Here is a 23,437-nt window from a genome sequence, read left to right as displayed (position 1 = left end):
CGCAAGTGACAGCGAAGATGACTACACTCCCCCACGTCAAAAGTGGAAACGGCAGCCAAATGCAGCTCTGAGACACTATGGCGCCATCCATCTTCCAGAGATGGTGGACGAAACACATGCATCAAGGTGTCGCAGATCTGGCTGCAAGAGCAAAACATATGTGATGTGCACGAAGTGCAAAGTATTCCTTTGTGTTTCCAAGAAGGGGAATTGCTTTTTGAAGTATCATACCAAATAAGCACAACAAAGCAAAATAAAACAGACAAACAAAAGTTATGATTGACAGTTATGGATGTTAAACTCATTCTTATGTTGACTTTTTTGTATTTTCTTTGGCACTAACTGATTGCCATCAAGATTCAGTTTCACATGTATGGCGTTCCGATGTCCACTGTTGTGGACACATGATATCTGGAAAATAAAAACTTTTTTTTGAAAAAAAATGTTTTCAGTATTCTAATTACCCTACAAAGATTAGAGAATTTAAAAAAAAATGTGATTGGACAATATTTTTTTTCCTGGTAGTCAGGGTTAGTGGAGTGTTGCTGTTGTACTTCTGGAAATTTCTCCCATCTCCACACAGGCTTTCTGGAGTTCAGACAGAGATACCATTGGATTCTTGGTCATCTCTCTTACCGAGGCTCTTCTCTCCTGATTAGTCAGCTTAGGAAGAGTCATGGTTGTTCTAAACGTCTTTCATTTAAGAACTATGGAGGCCACAAGGCTTCTGGGATTCGTCAATGGTGCAAAAAATGTTGCTGCCTTCCCCAGATCTTAGCCTCAACACAATCCTGTCTCTGAGCCCTGTAGGCAATTCTTTAAACCTCATGGCTTGTTTTTGGCTCAACTAGACAGGTGTGTGTCTTTCCTGGTCAAGTCCAGTCAACTGAATTAACCAGAGGTGGTCTCCAAACATCTGAAGCACCTGAATATTTGTGTCACTGGGATAACTCATCTACCTGAAGCTAAGCATTTTCAGGCCTGGCCACTTCTTGGATGGGAGGCCATCTAAGAAAAGCTTGGGTTGCTGCTGAAAGAGGTGTTGGTGAGGCCAACAGGGGGCACTTACTCGGTGGTGGATCTCAATGCTCCAGTGCAGTTAAAATGGCACCATCCTTTGGATGAGACATAAAACTAAGGTCCTGACTCTCTGTTTTCATAAAAGATCCCTGGGCATCCTTCATAAAGAGTAGGATGTATCCCGATGTCCTAACTAAATTGCCCACCATGACCTAGTCATTCTGTCCCCCTAATCATTCCACGTCTCTAATTGGTTCTCTCTCTCACTCCTTCACTATCTAACAGCTAATATGTGGTGAGCATATTGGCACAAAACTGGCTGCCATCGCACCATCCAGGTGGATGCTACACATTAGTGGGGGCTGAAGTGGCTCATCAAGCTCTATATAAATGAAATTAATTAATTATTATTACTTCAGTTTGTTATTTCTAATTTTGCAAAAATTCCGAAAATTCTGCTTTCGCTTTGTCACTCTGGGGTGTTGAGTGTGGCTTGATGAGGCACAGAAATGAATTGAAATGATTTTAATACAACAAGGCCACAGAACAAAATGTGAACAAGTGAAGGGGTGTGAAGACTTCATGAAGCCACATTATGAGGTCCTAATATGGCGGATTGGACTCACCAGTGCATCATCGTCATAAATCTCAATGACAACAAGAGGAGGATCGCAGGCGATGTCCTTGGCATCCTCATGAAGGCTTATGTTGTTGAAGAATAACATCTGATTCCAAGTCGGGGTCAGGCTCTGATTTATAATCTGGAATCATCAAAAAGGGCAGAAGTCAAGAAGTATTCATAAGAACGTAAAGTGCATAAAAACCTGAAAAGTCAAAACGTAAAATTGGATTGGAAACTGGATTAAGTTTTAGAAAACTTACATGAGATTCACACTACAGGCCTTGACGCAACTTCTAGTCAGCGAGCCTGAGGTGAGGATTCTTGACACTGAGGGTGTTAGAACATCAGATCAATGTTGACGAGAAGATACCATCCATCCAGCCCAACCAAGCTTTTTCATATTATTCATTGGATTTTTCCTAAATGGCCTCAAGTCAAGATTTGAGGGTCCCCACAGTTCGACTGTCCACCACACTACTTGTCTGTAGTCCATTGTGTGAAGACTTTGTAACATTTGTATGAAATCTGCCCTTAACAAGTTTCCATCTCTGTTCTTGTGTTCTTGTTGATGAATTAGCTTTAAAGTAACAGTAATCATTTTGGTGTCTATTGTCATGTTTCAGCGGGAGTTACTCCCCTGGCTGGGGTTCAATGTCTTCTTTCGTGTCTTTTGTTTTGTCCATTTGTGTGCTATTTATTAATGTTAATGCTGTTTCTGTTGACTGTGTGCACTATTCTTTGTATTTGATCCTGGATAAACAGTATGCTGCCTCAACAAAGCTCCATGTGTTTTGTGGGTGGTTCCTCAGGAGGCGGGGCCACCTACCAATCACTGCCAGGAACTGCCTATACCTACAGAGGGTCTTCTGCTGTTCCTGGCAGTTCATTTTGAAGGTGCTTTGGGAGTTTTGTCAAGCTGTTCATGTTGCTTCTGCGTTTGTGCTTTTTTAATTCCTCTGGATTTTTGACACTCCGTGTTCTGTTCATCTCGGGATTGTTTTGTGTTTTTAGGCATCGCCATTTTGCCATTGCGTGATCTGCTGTTGAATTCTGCTCTGTACTTGTAATATTTCTATTTTACTATTATATTGTATTGAGGAATTACTTCTGTTCTGGTCTGTGTATTGTATTGTATTGACCCCCTTTATTTTTTAAAACCCATTGCACGCCCAAGAGGGGTCGCTCTTTGAACTGCCTTTCCCAAGGTTTCTTCCATTTTTTTCTTTACAAGGTTTTTTTGGGGATTTTTTTTTCTTTGACTTCTTAGAGAGTCAAGGCTGGGGGGCTGTCAAGAGGCAGGACCTGTTAAAGCCCATTTCGGCACTTCTTGTGTGATTTTGGGCCCTACAAAAATAAATTGTATTGTATTGTATTGTGCTTTATGGAGCTCCGCTGTGTGGTCTGATTCTTTTTTGTTAAGAATAAAATCTTTTTATTTTTTTATGACGTTTGCCCGATTTTCTAACTGGAGTTTGGTGGCATATCCCTCTCTAGTGGGTATTATTGAATCGAATCAAATCAAAATTTATTTATAAAGCACAATTTTAAAACACCATAAGTGTAAACCAATGTGCTGTACAATAAAATCAGAAAAATATCAATAATAAATCAGTAAGCAAAGAACAAAAATTACATAAATACTAAAACAAATAAGTTAAAGGAACCGATTAGAAGATAAACAATTTACAGAAAAACAAAGGATATGAAAAAAATTAATAAATTATTAATAAAATTGATTCCAGAGTTACTCATATACAGTTAAAAGCAATCGTAAATAAGCGTGTTTTAAGTCTTGATTTAAACATTTGAGTTGAAGAAGCTAACCTAATTTCAATTGGCAGAGCATTCCAGAACTTTGGTGCCAGTACTACAAAGGCACGATCAGCCCTCGTCTGCATCTTAGACTTTGGCACATCCAACAATGGCTGTTGAGAGGAACGTAAAGAGCGGACTGGTGTATATAGAACCAGAAACTTGGCCAGATAGGATGGGGCCACACCATTTAACGACTTATAAACCAAAAGTAAAATTTTAAAATGAATCCTAAATTCAGCTGGGAGCCAATGAAGCGAGGCCAGAATTGGAGTAATGGACACAACTTTCTGAGACCCGGTAAGAAAACGAGCAGCAGCATTCTGAACCATCTGTAGCCGTGAAAGAAGACATTTACTGATTCCAGAATAAAGTGAAGTGCAATAATCGAGGCTCAATATAATAAAAGCATGACCTACCTTCTTCAAATCAGAGTGCCCCAGAAATAGTTTGACTCTAGTAAGCAGTCTAAGCTGAAAAAAGATCGGAATCAAGGATAACCCCAAGATTTTTGACGTGGGGTTTGCAAAACCGAGCTAATGAGCCGAGCTGATCCCTGACAGCCCCATCAGAAGCCATTGGTCCAAACACAATTGGAAGTGCTTTGCCACTTTTTAGGGTTTACGTGTTTTGGAACTCCTATTTATAACATCTACATGTGGCTTTTCGCTGCAGTTCCTAATGTTGTGCTGTTTCACAAAAGTGCCTAAACGTTGCCCCATTTTGTCAGCCAATCAACATGGACCACGCTGCAATAAGCTGCAATCTCAGCTCATTATTTTTCTCCAATCTGCTTTGGTCGTAGGATTTGTTCTAATGTTCTAAAAACCAGAGCACACAGAGATAACTTGTGCAATCGTGCTTTCGTCTGAGATGCTACGAAAACTCAATGAGATTCTCTTCCATTTGTATGATTCCCTCTCCCTTTGTGAAGTTCTGTCAACCTAAGCTTCGCTTCGGCCCGTTTGGGTCCAAGCTATTCCTTGATTGTTCTTTCCAGGCCCTCACTGGAGCCTCATTTTGAGTTATGTGAGCCAGCCAGATCTTAACATATATGGTAAGAGTTGGTGCTGTACGTATGACCAAAAACCAAAGTAAATTAAAATTCTATGCATCTTACCACTGTGGTCTGACTCTGGGAAGCAAACGTCACTTTTGCAAAAGGATCAGAGAGTCCCGAGTTGTCCGCAGCGATCAGGCCTCTTGCTTGGTACATGTGAGCCCGGAGCTGGAACAATTTTTCACCTGCAAAAGTACATTGATAATTGTGTCGCTTTCTTGATTACAGTTGACAGAAACAACATTTTCTCAAATATCAAATTATCTTTAGAAATCACAAAGCAATACATAAGAACCATTTTTTTTCACACTGATGACTCACGACTAACACCACCATTAACCTCCTTGGTGTCAACCCAGAGTGTGGCTGGGGCTCAGAATTCTGTTCATTCAGAGTTATCCACGAGTCAGACTTGAGGTGAATGCAATGATCCGCTTTATATTTTTAAGCCTGATATAATGCTGGAGACAGTATACTGCTGTCATCTAGTGGATGAAATAATAAAATCATGAATGTTTCTTTGTTTTGCTACTTTAAAATAACTCATCAATATGCACGGAGCACACGGCCTTTGTTGTTTATGTGGGTGCGGCAATGCTCTGTATCAGCGTGAGCTCCTCACCTCTCTGTTGTGCCTACGTGACCACACGGCGATACCCAAACTATTCTGAAGCGGCGTTTGCACCGATTTGTGTATCTCACACCCTCATACACCTTTATGGTAAGAGCACCCCTTATCTACGATGGAGCATTCGATCAGAAGAAAATATGAAGCTGGTTTTGAATTAAACATCATTGAAGTAGTGAAAGAAATTGGTAACTGCGCTGCGCCAACAAAATTCGATGCGTCCGAGAAACTGTGTCTGTTCCTTCTCTTATCTCTCTTTAACCTTTCACAGCACTAAGGTTATTTGATGTGCCTGTCTGAGTAGGTTGTAACCTATTTTGATTGAAGTGTGCCTGTAAATAGTGTATAGTTTGTAGTCTGGTGGTATTATTCACCATCTAGGCAATGTCTAGAGGTGGCACCATAACAGCACTGCAAAAAACAAAATACTGTAGTTGCAGGGTATCGCTGTCCTTTCCGGAAACGCCATTTCACTTTGCTTTATCAAGCCTCAAGGCCATCAGGTTAGTTTCAGCCCATCAGGCACAGACTCATACTGTCAAAGAGCTTCATATTAAAAATGACAAATATTTCTTTTTAGACCATTATAATCATTATAGAAAAGTAATGGGCCTCATCATGTTAAGGTTTTTGTTCCAATCATCCTCTGTTTTTAATTGGACTCCTAACCTTTATCGTAAGAGCATCCCTTATCTACGATGGAACGTTCAATCAGAAGAAAATATGAAGCTGGTTTTAAATTAAACGTCATTGAAGTAGCGAAAAAAATTGGTAACTGGGCTGCTGCAACAAAATTTGATGTGTTTGGAAACTAGTGCGAGATTGGAGGAGGCAAGAAGATGTAAAAATAAATAAATAAATAAATAAATGTAAATGTCGCATTTTTGAATGGGAGTATAAGTCGGGGTCTGATCGATTTATTGGGTTTCAAGACCCGACTCATATGCGAGTATATATGGTAGTCAGAGTCAGTCATAAGGTGAATTCCAAGTAAAACTCCGTTGTACAAGGTGTAAAATCGAGACAAACAAAGATAAAGAGCTGGGGCACCACCTTGGCAACCCCGTAGAGCTGAAGGTTTTTTAAAACAAAACCACGCAGAAAACTCTCAGAAGAGAGCTCCAGATAGAACTGGAAACAAGATGGCCAGTTCCCGGATTATATAATCATGTGGCAGGAAGGGGCGGGTCTAAGAGGTTGGACAATGGCTGTCAAGCTTCCATGCTGTGGAGGGAGGAGAAGAGAAGCCATTAGAAGACAGCGCCAACCCCTGGTTTGACAGGCGATTACCATCACCAAAGTCCTTAAGCCGTCTCTCATGTGCACGTGTGTGATAAAAGTCACCGGCGAAAACGGCATATTCGATGCGAAAAACGGTTTGGCGAATTTTGCCAATCAACACTAATCAGAAATGGCTTAAGTGATATATATACGGGAAAATTAAACATAATAAAATAGGACACTAAAATAACAGAGCTATGACCATTTTTTGTATCGCTTCGGTTTACAGATTAGATTAGACATTCGCGTGGTTTACAGTGGAATTACAATGTACCCTGTGGCACTGGTGGAGTTATAAATAAAAGTAATAAAAGTGCTTTAAGTGCTGTACGATATGCACAGTCCTCTGCACCACATTTAAAAGGTATATTAAAATGTGAGAACTTACCTTTATAAATCAGCATGTCTGGTATGGAGGGGGCCTGATGTTCTGCACTTTTAGCATCACCATAAAGTTCATATCCAGCCGGCAGGTTTTGCAGCATGCTGGAGACATCTTTGGTGTGGCCCAGCCAGAAGTAGACGTCCACTTTGGCCTGAATGTTCCAGCCAGTTACTCGGCGTCCGGGCATCTGTTTAGATGGCCAGCACAATGTGACATTACTTTACACTCTCGGACCCCCTTCATTCTAACTAGGACTGCAGATGACTGGAGCCTTTCCCGGCACTCTTGGGCATGAGGTAGGAACCACAGATTACTGCATCCATTAGGCTCTGTATCAATGGTTTGTGGACAAATGTGTGGGTAACCCTCCACGAAAAAAGAACCACCCACAATAATCTCTGAGATAACTGGAAATTGACAAAAGCAATTTCCACCCCATTATTGTTTATTCCGTATTTAACAAAAATCAGACTTTGCTTTTGAGTTTGGGTATAAGTGAAAATTTCAAATAATAACACAAATGAAAATGGCATGGACAAAAATGATGGGACTTGTCACCTTATATTTGGTTGCACCACCTTCATAGTTAGCAATCACTGCACACAACTGATCCCTGGAGCTCTCCATGAGACTTTGCAACTTGTCCACAGGTGGTTTGGCACAGTCGTCATGAGCAGACTGCTCCAGCTGGGTCTGATTTGAAGAGGGTCTTCTCCAGACGGCATGTTTCAGTTCTTTCCATAGATGTTTGATGAGATTCAGATCAGGGCTCATAGAAGGCCACTTCAGAATAGTCCAATGTTTTGCTCTTCTCCATTCTTTGGATATTTATGCTGTGTGTTTTGGCTCCTTAACTTGTTTGAGGATCCATGACGTGAGAATGAGACAGAGCTTTATGACACTGGGCAGGACGTTTCACACCAGAATGCCTTGATAGTCTTGTGATTTCATTGTCCCCTGCATAGATTAAAGGACCCCCATGCCAAGGTCAGCAAAAGAGCCCAAAAACATAAGCGAGCCTCCTCCATGTGTCACAGTAGGTCTGGTGTTCTTTTCTTTGAAAGCTTCATATTCTCATCTATCTGTGTAGCGTTGATGTGACTTTCCAAAAAGCTCCAGTTTTGCCTCATCCGTCCAAAGGACATTCTCCCAGAAGCATTGTGGCTTGTCAGTATGCATTTGAGAAGATTCTAGTCTGGCTTTTTATGTGGAGTCCTTCTGGGTCTTCTGGCATTGAGTCCACTGTCACTCAAAAAGTGACGGATGGTGTGACCAGACACTGATGGACCTCGGCCTTGGAGTTCAGCTTGTACCTCTTTGGAAGTGGTCCTTTGGCTTTTTGTCCACCATTCTCACTATCCTTCTGCCCATACTGGGGTTACATCCTGGCAGGTTGGCTACAGTTCTATGGACCTTCAGCTTCTTCATAACATTTACAACTGACACAGGAACATCAAGCTGCTTCAAGATGGTCTTCCAGCCTTTGTCTTTAACATGCTGGCCTATCATTTTTTTTCTAATCTCCTCGGACAACTCTCTCCTTTGCTTTCACTGGTCCGTATTCATTGTGGGACACAAAATGACACCAAAACGCAAAGTGACAACTTTTCTCCATTTAAAATCGGCTGATTGACAGATTGCACGACTGGAGACGTGTGTAACACAAATTCAAGAAAACAGCAATTTTGGGGGAAAAAATCACTCAAATCCAATTATTTGGGACCTTTTCTAGGGGTCCCCACAAACATGTCAAGGCCATTTTAGAAGATCTTTGTAGGAGAAGCAACACTTGATTTCTTGTCACCTTTGCTTTGCTTTACTTAATGACATCTCAAAGGCATGTAAGTACAGAGGGGACAATGGCTTTTCATGTCATCACTTTTCAGGGGGCACACAGCACTTTTTTTAATGAGCTAGAAGGGGACCAACATATTTGCCCACTTCTAACAGGATTGTCTTGCAGTGAATAATTGTAGGAACTTCAGGAAACAGCAGGCAAGCTTCTGAACTAAGTGCCATTGAGGTAGTAGCCCTTGTGGCCACAGTGCATTGTAAAAATAGATGGCCACACTGGCTGAACAATAAGCACACTAACATTCTGAAAATGAACAGTTGAAAGCAGAATTTCATAAACTATGGATCAAGGGTTGCCTCAATTTGGCCAAGATTCACAATTGTATTCAGTATTAAAGAATTGTGTAAGGTTTGCAGAGTGTGTTTGGGTGACCATGGACGGTTTAATTAATTGATCTGTGGTGGTGTATGTCCATTGGGACTCCCTTCCCACCCAAAGATGACTGATGGCAGTGATTTATCCAAGGGTACCTTACAGGACATTTCAAGAACCAGTGAGTGGTGAGCCGCTAAAGTTTTAGTGCCATCAACTTCAATGCCTTCTGGTCATCCTACAGTCCTCTTCATCACATGTTCTCTAATTATGGATTGTGCAGAGTCCTGACTCTCCGTTTTATTCAACGACAAGTGTACAGTTTGCGAAGTGCCTCGTGATGGGTTACCATGTGTAATTTAAGTCACCCTCATTACTCTGCTTTCGCTATCGGCCACCCGCCCAATATGACTATGGGGGTTGTGAGAAAAAACACATTTAAGAAAGACAGTTCAAAAGCAGACTTACCTTTAGGAACAATGTCTTAATTTTTCCACAGTCCTTGCCCATTTGCTCCTCCAGCCTGGAGTAAAGAATATGCTTTGCTGGAATTCGGGCGTAGGCCAGTCTTTTATTGTTGCTGACCATCCAAACAAAAATGTCCGGGATGGTATGCTGAGGCTGTCGAACATAAATGGTGTTACTCAGTTAGCACTCAACTTATCTGGATGGAGGACTTCTAGAAGAAACTGATGGACAGGCCTACCTCTTCTACCAGAAACAGGATTTTTTGAATGTAGGTTTTGGCCTCTTCAATGATATCTCTCAAGGGCATCCTCATTCTCTTTGATTGTGTCAAGGCTTTGACATCATTCAGTAGGCTTTCCTTAAAAAAACGAAGGTGATATACAGGTGCTTAGAATCATATTAAGGAAATACGCAAGTAGTCCATAAGGACAACAAGATGGCGCAGCAGGAGAATGTGAATCATTTGTAGCCCTGGAAAAGGAAGCAAAAGAAGACTATATAGCCCCAAACCTCAGACATGGTATCACCTAACACGATTCTGGGTTCAAATTAAGGTATTTCTTTGCCAACAACACGTTTTCAATAACTATTAAACAAAACGTCAATCTCAAATCCAGTAAATAATCAGTTTCTTCCCTCCTTTCTTCCTAGTGAGTGCTTCTTGCTGCTTCCCAACTCTGATTCTTCACGGTAAGGCCACGGGTTTCTTTGGAATTAGACCCAGGAACTGTTCCTGCACTAGTTGTCCATTGCCCTTCCTTTATCTTGTGGAAACCGGGGTAGTCCTCCCCTGACAGCATCTTCTGGCATTACTCAAAGTCCCAAACAGGGCTCTGTTTCCGAACTCCAAATCCCAGCATACCCTGCAGGTGTACTGACTGAATTCAGCCCTGAGGAACACTGCCAGCTTCCATGTTAGAGAACAAACTACTCCCAGCACCCATGTCCACTTGGTCCATCCATTATGGTCTCCTGGCCAGGATGCCTGCCTTTCCTCCATGACACTTACAGCATTAAATTCCTTGATTTAATTATGGTTTTCGGGGTCTCAGGCCACTTTTAGAGGCCAAGGAACAATTGGATATAGTTAAAAAATTTATAAGCAAGATCACGACACCGGTCAGACAAACCATAAAATATTTATTGTCTATTGCAGAGTCTCAGCTGTACTGCTGTATATTTATATCACTTCCCAGTATCAAATTTCACAATTTGTTTTTAATGTAAAGCTGCAATATGAAGTCTCACTTATGTGAACATTTTTAAAACACTGAAATTAGGGAAAAGTACACAAAATGCTGTTAACATTTTATAAATGACAGAAAACGTTGCTTTTTATGTTTATTTGTCCTCGTATTTGAATTGTGGCTAAATAAGAACTTTCGTATTTTAACAACTTAGAAAATGTCCACATCGCACCTCATAACATTTGGGTGCAACTTAGTTAACTGATTTGAAAGTTGGGACGTTTTCTGTTATTTATTTGCTTCATTAAAGAGACAGATTTCACATTTTTGTACTTTGAATAATTTATTACGGAATGAGTGTGATGCGTGATTAAGATTTCCTCTGAGCGCCACACCACTGTTTTTTTATGCACTGGCATCCACCCATCGTAGGTCTGACTACTAACGATCCGTTTGTTGGATTTTCTGGTTTTCGGGATTGTTCTCGTTTGTTTTATTGGATATCGTTTTGGGACACATTTGTGTAGGGTTGCCGTTTGAAGCAATTCATTGTGCTTATTTTCACTCTGCTGAACTTTTACGGGCATTTTTCAATTTAATTCTTGTTAAGTAAATCTTTGACTAAACAAAAAAATGCCTTTTTAATACATGCCAAGGTTTTATGGTCATTCCTCCTCTTGTTGAGCTTATGTTATATTTTGTATATTTCTAGTTGTTTTGCTCCCTCCCCAGTATTCAGGTTTGCGCTGGCTGAAGCCAGCAGGTAGTCTTTGTGGCCTGGCTGAGTTTGGGTCAGGGTTACCAGGTTTTTAAAAAAGAAAATACATTTTAGCCCCTTAAAAATAGCGAATTGGTCTAAAAAGAAAAAAAAAATAAAAAACTTTCCAAATGCCAGAAGTAGACAAAATAACACACCTGAAAGCAATGGGTTGGAGATGGGTGTCAGAGCAAGAGGGTTAGGTACATACCATCAAAGCCCAGCGGGGGTAAGAATTCCCCTCAGTGGTCTTTCAGAGTGACAGTATGGGTATATACGTGCCATCACACAATACAGGGGGGAGTGGGCCCCCCATGGAGAGTCACCCACAGAGATTACAGCAGTAAAGAACATACATAAGTGCAAATAGCAGGGGAAGGGGTTGTCTGATGGATGAAAAACATTAAAAGGGGACGGGGGGCTTGTAAAACAGCCAAAAATACCATGTTGTTTTTAGAAAAAGTAGCCCAATAAACAGCAACCCGTGAAAGCCCATTTTATTTGCCCCCCAAACACAGCGATCAAAAAAAAACCCAATTGGCTGAGAAAACTGCTGACCCGGTAACTCTGGTTGGGGTGGACTTCTTCTGGGCTGGCCAGTGAAGACCCGGTCCTGATTTTGGTGCAGCTTTTAGGAGGCCTCACACCCTTTTCACCACATCCCAGTATTGACAACCTTAGCTAAGACTTTCACGACGAGTAACGAGGGTAGAGAGCATTAGGAACGAGTATACTAGAGAGACAACACAGCCACGACAGTTTGGGGACCAAGTGAGAGAGGCGAGATTGAGACGGTTTGGGCACGTCCAGAGGAGAGCTGAAGGGTACATCGGGGGAAAAGAATGTTGAGGATGGAACCGTCAGGCAAGAGAAAAAGAGTAAGGCCAGAGAGGAAGTGGTGAGAGGGGACATGAAGGCAGTCGGTGTAATGATATAAAAGACAGGGATAGATGGAGACAGATGATCCGCTGTGGTGAACCCAAAATGGGAGCAGCCAAAAGAAGAAGTTTGTACGAGAGGCAGCGAGGTCTAGTGAGTAGGCTGCTGGACTTTAAGCAATGAGGCTGCTAGTTGTGTCCCTGCCGTGAATCCACAGTCGAGTCACAGACACATTCCTTTGGCCCGATGGAGGTGTTGTCATCAGCGTGCTCGCTTGCTAAAGAGTTCACCGCCATACAGTCTCATTAACACACACACACACACACACACACACACACACACACACACGCGTCAAGGGGATGAAGTAAAACGCGTCACAGCTTACCAGCTCTTGCTTACACAGCGTCATCCTCTTCTTGTCCAAACTAGTTGGGTTACTCAGTGCTGCTTTCTTCTCAGCAATTGAAATAAATTTTCTGTTAGGAGAAGAAAATTAAAGAAATTTGATGTAACATTTGTAGGAAAGTGTGATAACATATACATTCCTTCCATTTTTTTAGGTCATGTGTCCATATTAGAAAGAAATTCAGGCTACGTCGGCACTATGGTGTTTTTTCAATGAAAAAGATCTCCATCACCTTTAACGCTTTCATATCAATTAAGAAAACATCTCCTCGCACTCTAAAGCGACCAAAAGCACATTTGACGTAGCCGTTCGACTACACTGGGCATGCGCAGCGCACAACAACAGCAACGGGAAGAGGACGTCTCCTCCATGCTAGGCATTCATTTGCAGCTGCAATGATTTATTCATGGAGAACAATAATGGTGAATATGAAAAACTGTCAATAAGGTAGAATTGTTGTTGAGGGTAACACACAAGTGAGTACAAGACGAGCAAAGCAGCTGAGAACAGAGACAGGAAGTCTGAGTACAGTGACGTTTTACAGCACTACCAGTGTGACCAATCAGGGACCGAGATGTTGTAGTCGGCAGGATCCAATCAGGGAAGGTCCACGTAATATGATGACAGAGGGCACTGCTTTTGCCTTTTCTGGGTTGGCGCTTATAAAACCTCCGTTTCACTGGAAGCGGACGTTCACTTGTGGACCATCTAGGAAGGTGGAAGGTTCAATTCCTCACCTTTGTGTCGGCTGGCCGAATGACAAGCTGTTTTGCATGCCATTAATGTTTCCTTTTTTTATTCTCATCATTAAACAGGGTGTGCCAGCTGGTATGCCAACCCCTTTTATGTTCCTCACTCCTTTCCTGAAGATCACAACGGCAATGCAAGTGAACTTTGTAACTTTAACTGCAAACATAAAATATGCATCAAAATCAAAAAAAGCATGGATATTGTCACAGATGGCTGTGGTCCTTACCCAGCCGGGACGTCTGGAAGGACAGGGATGTGGCACTTATGTTCTCTGAGCCACAAGGGGGCAACCATCTTGGATCAGGAGAGGACCACGGGAGAGGAGGAAAGAAGTTCCAATCCATTGGGACCCGTGGCCACCGCCAGGGGGCGCCTCAAGCCTCGTGGAACCCGGGAAACATTTACTTCTGCCACACCCGGGAAGATGGAGGAAGAGCCTTCCAGGAACACCCGGAGGGCTTCTGGTGCAAAGGGCAGCACTTCCGCCACACCAGGAAGTGCTGCCGGAAGAATGTCACAAGGCACCTGGAACACATTCGGGTGGGAATAAAAGGGGTCGCCTTCCTACAAACAGGGAGATAGAGTCGGGAGCAGAAGCAGGACCAGGCTCCCATACGGAGAGGAAAGGTGGGCACGGACATTGAGTTTAAAGCATGGAAAAGGGGTGATTGGTGTGACTTTTATAAAGATGTGGTTTCCGACTGGTGGTGTCCAGGCAAGTCTCCCAATATACAAACCGTTTATTATTATTACAAACATGTTGTAATAAGCCAGTTTTGTAAACGAATGTACGAGGAGCGTAGATGCTGACCAATCTCCTGGTCATTTCAGCTCAACTCACCCAGCACTCGTTGTAAACTCATCCACTATTGTCTTCATCTGCTCATACGCTTGCGGGTCTGATAACCGCTCCAGTTTGCTCACCTCTTCTAAGCCTTCGTCCTAAAAGACAAAATACTTTGAAATTATAATATGGGCACCAAAATATCTGAAGCAATAAAGCCATTAGCCTTGAGCTGACTTCCCATCCAGGTACTTTTTAACGGTCATCAGTGTTCCTGCGTCGACTCCATAACTCACCTCCAAGATTTCACTTGTACACTTCACGATTCAGGGATGGAGTTGCAGTACGGATTGTAACAATGGCTCTTTTTATTAAAATATCATTCATAGATGAGTTTAAGAAAGTAAGAAATCCCACCGCCCTTCCAAGGCAAAACAACCCAATTTGAGGTCACTGTTACTGCTAATTGTAACCATTGCAGTACGAGGACCTTCATGTTAGATTTGCTAATACTGCAGCACAGAGAAGAGGAGCGGCAGCCCCGCAGTCCGAAATGTTTCACATACTGAAGACAGAAGGTCATGGCGTCAGAGAGCGGCGACGTGTACGCGTGTGGATTAGCACGGGCAAGTGAGAATGTCACTGCACTTTATACATGTGACAATAAGGAACCTAGGAAATTGCACTTTTTATTTTCCCAGTCTATGTTTAACTGGTCTTTCAACATGCTGAAATTTCTGTGTTTTTAAAGAGCACATCAGATTTACAGTAGCCATGTTGTGACCGCTGTGGCTCACAGGACCAATGGTGTCTCCTTCACTTCCTCAGTCTTAAGAGTCAGGGGGAAACATTTGCTGTGAGCCTCCCTTCAATGTCCTCTTCTGGATTTACAATCAAAGTTTACAAATTTCAGATCCCCCACTTAACACAAATAGATACCGTATATACTCGTGTTTAAGTTCTCCCGCAGCTAAGTCGGTACTTGATTTTATCATATAATTTGTGGTATTTTATAATGTCGGTCATATAAGTCGAATGTAGAAAACTCCAAGAGATTATGATATGCTAACACCCACCTGAAAGAGTAAGCACGGAGCACACGGCCTTTATTTTCTATGTATTGTGCCTACATGACCACACGGCAATACACAAACTATTCTGAAGCGATGTTTGCACTGATTTGTGTTTTTTGTATCTCACACCATCATACATCTTTATCGTGAGAGCATCCCTTTATCTACGATGGAACATTCAATCAGAAGAAATATGAAGCCTGTTTTAAATTAAACGTCATTGAAGTAGCGAAAGAAATTGTTAGCTGCGCTGTGGCAACAAAATTGAATGTGTCTGAGAAACTGGCAAGAGACTGGATGAACCAAGAAGGCAGATATAAGTGCAAGGCAGTATATGACAGACACATGAAAGGCATTATATAATAGACAGAAATGAAAGGCACTACATAATAGATAGCAAGATAAATAGAAATGTAAGGCAGTATATGACAGATACATAGATACATGAAAGGCACTATACAATAGATAGATTGAAATGAAAGGCACTATATGATACATAGACATATCATAGGCACTATATAATAGTTAACAAGATAGAAATATAAGGCAGTACATGATAGATACATAGACATATGAAAAGCATCATATAATAGATAGAAAGAAAAATGAAAGGTGCTGCATGATAGATGCACAGACATAGGAAAGGCACTATATAAAAGATAGTTCTTTTCATATTGATTTATCTTTATACTTGATATATTATATAGACTGTATATATAAAAATATAAAGGCACTATATAAAAGATAGTTCTTTTCATATTGATTTATCTTTATACTTGATATATTATATAGACTGTATATATAAAAATATAAAGGCACTATATAAAAGATAGTTCTTTTCATATTGATTTATCTTTATACTTGATATATTATATAGACTGTATATATAAAAATATAAAGGCACTATATAAAAGATAGTTCTTTTCATATTTATTTTCATCATCAAGTCCTTCCATGAGAACCCTAAATCCAAAGAGGACTGTTTCATTCATGTTAGGTGGAATGCCCAGAGGGGACTGGGCGGTCCCGTGGCCTGGAACCCCTGCAGATTTTAATTTTTTCTCTAACAGCCGTCAGGAGTTTTTTCTGTCCTCCCTGGCCATCGGACCTTACTCTTATTCTATGTTAATTAATGTTGACTTATTTTATTTTCTTATTGTGTCTTTTATTTTTCTATTCTTTATTATGTAAAGCACTTTGAGCAACTTTTTGTATGAAAATGTGCTATAGAAATAAATGTTGTTGTTGTATTTATCTGTATACTTGATATATTATATAGACTATATATAAAAATATAAAGGCACTATATAAAATATAGTTCATTTCATATTGATTTATCTGTATACTTGATATATTATATATATACACACACACACACACACACAGAGTATATATAAAAATATAAAGGCACTATAATATTAAAGTATTACAAGAAGTGTGAGAAAAAGCCATTCAGCCTAACAAAGATTGCTAATTATATTCGAGTTTTGAAGGTCCTTAAAATGCTACTGTCTACCACACTAAATAAATAGACAGACATGAAAGGCACCATATAATTGAGAGATAGAAATGAAAGGCACTATATGATAGATATTGGGCCAAATCGACTCTCCTTGGAGTATTTCAGGTTCTGTCTATTTTGTGGGCCCTCTGTAATCCCAGCAGCTTCAGATGGCAAAGCAGGGTACACCTCTGGATGAGATGCCAGTCAGTCAGTGAGCCACACACCAGACTCAGGGGTCAATTTCAAGTCACTAAGTTGCTGAGCCCACCTGTTTTCAGTAGGTGGGACAGAATGCCGAGGAGACTGAGATGCAACAAGAGAGAGCCTGCAGACACCACACAGACTGTCACCAGAGTGGAAATGGAAGTCTGAGCCGTGAAGCTGAGAGGTGTTGCCATCTTTATACACTTTGTAGTTTGACTTGACTTTGAATAACATTTTCTACCCTAAATAATTTCAAATACAAAATTTCACTTCTATTGTTCATTGGTTGCTTCTCACATTAAATTTTATGTAATGGTGCCAAGCGCTGCTATTATGACATCACATCTCGTATGTGAACTCTTCACCTTAAATACTGGTGGGTTAAATTTAATGATTATATTTTTTATATTTTTAGGAAAAGTATTTACTTACAAATGTCACTGCCATTTTATCCAGCACATTGGAGTGAAACAATCTGAAGGTGTGCTCCTCCCAAGAGCTTGAGAAATGTGCACACGGCTTGTTCTTGAAGAATGGCAGGAAGTAATAATTTCTGCAAAAAGAAATTAAAAATGTAAATTGACAATTGAAGAGTTGACCCAGCAAGAAAGCGGGTAAAGCAGGTGCACTGGATTGGGATGGGATGTTGGCACAATGGGCATTGAATGAAATGACTCTTCAAAGTCTAAAGCCAGAGTTCAAGTTCTGGTCTTACACACTTGCACATCAAGCAGGAATCTTTCACGAATTCTTTTGAATTTAAACTGAATCATTACCCGAGAATGAGTCACACAATTCTAATGCATTTGATTTCCAAACGAGTCACACAATTCTCATTCATTTGATTGGGAAACTGAATAATTACCTGAGAATGAGTCACACAATTCTTGTTCATTTGATACACAAACAAGTCACATGATTTTCATTCATGTGATTTGTGAACGAGTTACTGTACTGTACACAATATTCTATAGTTTGATTTAGGAACTGAATCATTACCCAAGAATGAATGACATGATTCTTGTTCATGTGATTTGTGAACGGGTCATATAATTCTCATTCATCTGATTGAGGAACTGAATCACTACCTGAAAACAAGTAACACAATTCTCTCATTCATTTGATCAGGGAACTGAATCTTAGCCCTTGAAGGAGTCACATGATTCTCGTTCATCTAATTCAAGAACAAGTCACACAACCTTTTGCTCATTTGATTTACAAACGAGTCACACGATTCTCATTTATTTGTTTTCCAAACTAGTCATGCAGTTCTCATTCATTTGATTCAGAAACTGAGGCTTTACCCAAGAATGAGTCACATGATTTCTCATTCATTTGGCTCACGAACATGTCACACAATTTTTGTTGATTTAATTTGCAATCGAGTCACGCAATTCTCATTCGTTTGATTCAGGAACATAATCATTACCTGAGAACGAATCACATGATTCTCATTCATTTGATTTGTGAACAAGTCAGACATGTTTTGGAGGGATCTATATTTTTGTGTATGTTATGTTTTATTGTCATTTTTAAATTATTTTTATCACATTTTATTGTATTTTCTGTTGTGTTTGTATTTATACACTGTCTTCATATGTCAGACCATTCAAATATGCTGGCATCCCCAGAAGGAGGCGTGAGTTGAGAAGCAGACCTCCAGCATGTTGGACCTCCCTGATATTGACCTGCTTGATAGAGACCTAAAGTTTGAGGAGCTGCATATTCCACCCAGGCGGTTTGTGCTCCTGTTTTCTGTTCTTCAACCACCGAGCGCCTATTTAAGTTTCCTTTTTTTTTTTTTTGCATTAAACAGGGTGGCCCAGTTAGTTTCCTAAATTTTCTTAGGGAGTCCAGCTCATTTGTCCCAAAGCAATATTTAATCAACAAAATTCTGTTAACGGTTTGATGAAGGGATTAGAAAATGTAAAAATGCTTCAGTGTTCAAAACAGTTCATGCAGTCCCCTGAACGTTACACCAATTGGAGATTTCGTTCAGTGTCTGTTTCTGTACAAGGTCAAGGGTGATACAACCAATTTAGAGCCGAATGGAAGACCTCCATGACCAGGATTCCAGGCCACTGCATAATCCATTCACACCCGGGATACCCAGCCAAATTATGACTTACCCATCACCCTATAAATGAGAGCAGAGTCCTAAATGAAACGGGACACAATGTGTAAACTGACCCCAACAGGAAGATGAACTGAGGCGGTGACCTTGAACAATATGCCACTATGCTATCCATTGATAACTTTGGAAAACAAAAAGAAGTGAGTACCACAGTACAAACCTGTTGCCCTCCATTAAAATTGGCTTCTCTGGTTTTGTGGTAGATTTGCATGTTATGGACTCGGGGTCTGGTTCAGAATGCTGGAGAAGTGGGGCACTTTCAGTGTCATGAGAATCGGGCGTTTTCTTCTTACTGCCATGTGAAGGAGCTGCCCGGTCCATTAGGTTTCCGTAGTTTCCTGGAAAGACAAATATGAATTTGTTAAACATTTTTGTTTATCTTAATGATGAACAGTGCAACAAGAATAGAAAAAGTATAACCAATGGTTAGTTTCCTGCAGGACAAATAGTTACCTAAATGTTATATTTCCTCACACGTTCCATAAAATTCTGTTTTCTCACGGTTAGGTTTAGGGTTAGGCCTCCATTTCTGAGGCAAGCTCAATCTAACACAGGGGCAGAGTTCGACTTACCAATGACCTATTCAAGGCTCCAGTTTTTCAATGCAACTTAATTAATTACAGAAGGATGGGTTAAACAAGACAATGTAGGAAGAATTATACCCTGTACTGCCAAAAAGGTAGAGAATGGTGGGCCAACAGGGCTAGGAGATTAACATCAAATTAACCAGAACAACACACAAATATCAAAATCAGAAAGAAAATCAGTCTTTCGCCAAAACATCATTATCCTAGACAGTGTTTCCCGACCCACTCTGTCACCAGTGTTCCCATAAGGCATCAGGGCATTTTTCTCCAGACGTTCTGAGAATGTCCCACTATTGCAGTTCTTTTGTATAGGAAAACTTCAACACTCAAAAGTCGATCTTCGGCGGCTCATGAGACTTCAGAGAGATTCTCGTTTAAGAATCAACTTTGTCACCGAGGTTTCTCCTAGAATTCTTTAGGAGAAACGGCTGCAGACAAAAAGGAGACAAACGAGATATAACTGAGGCAAAGGGAGTCAAAATTACGAATTTCATTTGAAACACGTTATATTTCGTGAGTTCTCCTTCTAGTCTTGTTTTAATCTCATTTAAGACTTTTTTTTTTTTTAAACTTATTATTATTTATACAAGGTGACTTACTACATTGGAGATACAATTGGTTACATTTCTTTTGTTTTTCCAGTTGGAGCAAGGGCAGATGCTTGTGGTCACACAATGGTGTCAGTAGTGGGATTCGGAAACCACAACCTCCGGATCTGAATTTCAAAGTCTTAACCACTACACCACACTGCCAGTCTTTTCTTCCACAACTAGCAGGACCTAATTGGTGAACATTAGAGAGACTAATAGTATTTCTCAGTAGCAAGGACTACAGCTTTGTCATTACAGTGGAACCTCGGCTTACGAGTGTTTTGCAAGACAAGCTACATTTTTTAATAACTTTCGACTTGATAAACGAGCGATGTCTTGCAATACGAGTAGTATGGATACACTTTGTCTGCTGAGCGTCATGTGATCACAACTGAGCTCTCTCATGCGTGTCTCTATCTCCTTATCTCTCTCGCTCACGCGCACGTCTCTTGTTTGTATAGCTCTGGGGATGGACAACGGGGTGGTGGGAGGGATGTTCAATCTTATAAAATGAAAATATTTTGACTTTGTTATCCTCTTCTTCTTTTTTGAAGTTACATAAACAATTGATCTAGAAAAAATAAAGAATTCACCAAAGCACAAATCAAAAATAAATCTAGCCAGATGTCAAAGATTTGCACGTGGTGATGAGCGCAACAGCCAAGTTTCGATTCACATTAGTGAAATTGACACTAAAATTCACTTCACTGGTGATTTCGCAATTGTGAAACTTGACATTTACACAAAAGAGTTTTGAGGGGTAGAAGACGGGAATGCTGCTCCGTACAGACTCTGTACACTTCCGTGTTTACCGGTGTTGTTTTCTGCAGATAGATATAGATATCTCTGCAAAAGGACGAAGGTCCAAGTCTTTAGAGTCCTGGTGCTTCCTGTCTTGCTATATGGTTGTGAGACATGGACGCTATCCAGTGACCTGAGATGAAGACTGGACTCCTTCATGTGCGTCTCTTTGGAGAATCCTTGGGTTCTGTTGGTTTGACTTTGTGTCCCGAATGACACACATGACCTGCACTGTGAAGGAGCATCGGTTACGGCACTACGGCCATGTGGCGCGTTTCCCCGAGGGTGATCCAGCTCGTAAGATCCTCATTGTTGGGGACCCGAGTGGCTGGACCAGGCCAAGGGGTCGCCCACGTAACACCTGGCTGCAGCAGATGGAGGGTCATTTTGGGAGGGTATGACTGGACCGCGTGTCTGCTTGGGGGGTTGCAAACTGGGATCTGGAGTTGTTTCGTCGTGTAGTGTGTGCGGCAACGTGCTGTACCAGTGCATGCTCCCCAACTTGACTTGACTTAATGTAATGCAGGTAGAGTCGCCTGCATGTTGGCAAAATCCATCCTAGTTATGCCTCTCGCTCACATTACTACAATGGAGTGCATTTATGTGACCTGTTACACACCAAAACACATCCTTGTGCACGTTACTGGGTTCTCGCCACAGGAAAACTCGCTGTACAGAAAGCTGCTTGCCCCCCACACCCCTCCCATCATGGCATTACTTAGCAATAACTTCATATTCATTGAAATTTCGGGTTTCAATTCTGCCTCCGATGCAATTTGTGCTCGCCAAGATGGTCATTGTAATTGGCAAAGTGGGCATCCTCTTACCAGTACAAACACAACTCATATATGATTTGTTAAGAAAACACCATCACAATTTTATTTATTTATTTTTTTTAAAAAGCAGCAAGGGAACTCCTTACCAATAGTAAACTCAAAACTGATGGGTTTGTCGCCAATCTTTCTGTCTATCATAGTCGCTTCGAAAACAGCAGCAAAAAAGAGAAAGTTTTCCATTCCAGTCATATCAATCTATGAAAAAAAGAAAAATGTTAGTCGTGCTAACTGATGTTTACCACACACTGCCTTATTTAGTAACTTTAAAAGTAAGTTGTTAGCCATAAATCTCCTAAAATTATTAGTAAATATATAAGAGTCACCTGAAAACATGTCTCACTGCCATCAGAATTTGCGTGGTAAGTAAAGCACAAATAGATCATTTACTGTTCTGGAACCCACTAATTCAATGAGGGGTCTGTGCCCGCTCCAGTAGTATGGGGCATAAGTCAAGAGCTAACCCCGGGCAGGATGCCAGTCCATCACAGGGCTGACACAAACACACATTCCCATGGGGCCAATTTGAAATCAACCATTAATATAACATACACGTCTTTGAAGATGTGGCAGGAATACCATGGCATTGAGAAAAAAACGCAAAGAAACTCTGAGAGAACACATGAATAAATGAATACCAACATTATGTATTCAGTGATTAAAAGTCCACCATTTTGATTGTCTTTAAATGAAACTCGGAGAGAACACGTGAAAAAATGATTACTAACATTAAGCCCACCGTTACGATCGTCTTCAAATGATATCTTACATTACAAAGTTTGAGAGGCTTGTTCCAAACCTAACCTGAGTACACGGCTCAACGGGAATGACTTCCGCTCCGATGGCAGTTGTCTTTTCTGCTTGTCCCGGTTTTGCTCCTCCTTCCTCTTCTGCGTTTGGCTTTTGGTCTTTGGAGCTTTTGGACTCCTTGGTCAGTTTCAGCTCTTTGGCTATTTTTGATAACTTTGATTCGGCACCCGCTCCAGAAAGGATCTCCACGGCCAGCTCAATCAGAAGACGTCCTCTGAACGAGACCCCTTCACCCAGGCCTTCGTTTAGCTCCTGAAAGTCGTCCATTAGCGTGTAGTTCCGAGCTGAACCGTACAGATTGATCCACGATGGGCCAAATGTCGGCAAAAATCCTGCAATGAAGGATACTCTTAATTATCTACATGAAGCCTGAATACATTAGAGGTCTGCCTGTAATTATTTATGATGAGTTACAGTTTTTATAAGCTGAATTGGTTCTGTATTTTTTACATGTTTTTCCGAGTACCACTCCATGTTGTTTTTGTCTTCTTCATCCTTCTCCGACATAGAACGTTCTAGACACAATGGCGTTATTACAATGTCTTAGTTTCTTAAAACTATACTGCTCAAAAGAATTAAAGGACCACTTTTTAATCAGAGTATAGCATAAAGTCAATGAAACTTATGGGATATTAATCTGGTCAGTTAAGTAGCAGAGGGGGTTGTTAATCAGTTTCAGCTGCTGTGGTGTTAAT

The 23,437-nt window shown here is 40.9% G+C and overlaps 1 protein-coding gene across 3 annotated transcripts in view; it reads right to left on the bottom strand.

The window, feature by feature from the left end:
* The window catches only part of fer1l6 (fer-1 like family member 6), a 103,985-nt gene that overhangs the window by 52,323 nt on the left and 28,225 nt on the right, over positions 1 to 23,437 (bottom strand). For all 3 annotated transcript variants that reach the window (XM_039738573.1, XM_039738575.1, XM_039738574.1), the window contains exons 11-21: positions 22,737 to 23,074; positions 22,022 to 22,130; positions 19,282 to 19,459; positions 17,420 to 17,540; positions 14,264 to 14,364; positions 12,652 to 12,742; positions 9,682 to 9,801; positions 9,444 to 9,596; positions 6,812 to 6,995; positions 4,575 to 4,699; positions 1,647 to 1,781 (exon numbers count right to left, since the gene is read on the bottom strand). In XM_039738573.1, coding sequence (XP_039594507.1) covers positions 1,647 to 1,781; positions 4,575 to 4,699; positions 6,812 to 6,995; positions 9,444 to 9,596; positions 9,682 to 9,801; positions 12,652 to 12,742; positions 14,264 to 14,364; positions 17,420 to 17,540; positions 19,282 to 19,459; positions 22,022 to 22,130; positions 22,737 to 23,074 — 1,655 coding nt within the window. The remainder of the gene's footprint in view (positions 1 to 1,646; positions 1,782 to 4,574; positions 4,700 to 6,811; positions 6,996 to 9,443; positions 9,597 to 9,681; positions 9,802 to 12,651; positions 12,743 to 14,263; positions 14,365 to 17,419; positions 17,541 to 19,281; positions 19,460 to 22,021; positions 22,131 to 22,736; positions 23,075 to 23,437) is intronic.

This window comes from Polypterus senegalus, chromosome 16 (genome assembly GCF_016835505.1).
Source record: "Polypterus senegalus isolate Bchr_013 chromosome 16, ASM1683550v1, whole genome shotgun sequence".
Taxonomy (NCBI): Eukaryota; Metazoa; Chordata; class Cladistia; order Polypteriformes; family Polypteridae; genus Polypterus; species Polypterus senegalus.
The sequence above is the reverse complement of the archived record's forward strand: the minus strand, read 5'-3'. Positions and strand labels throughout refer to the sequence as shown.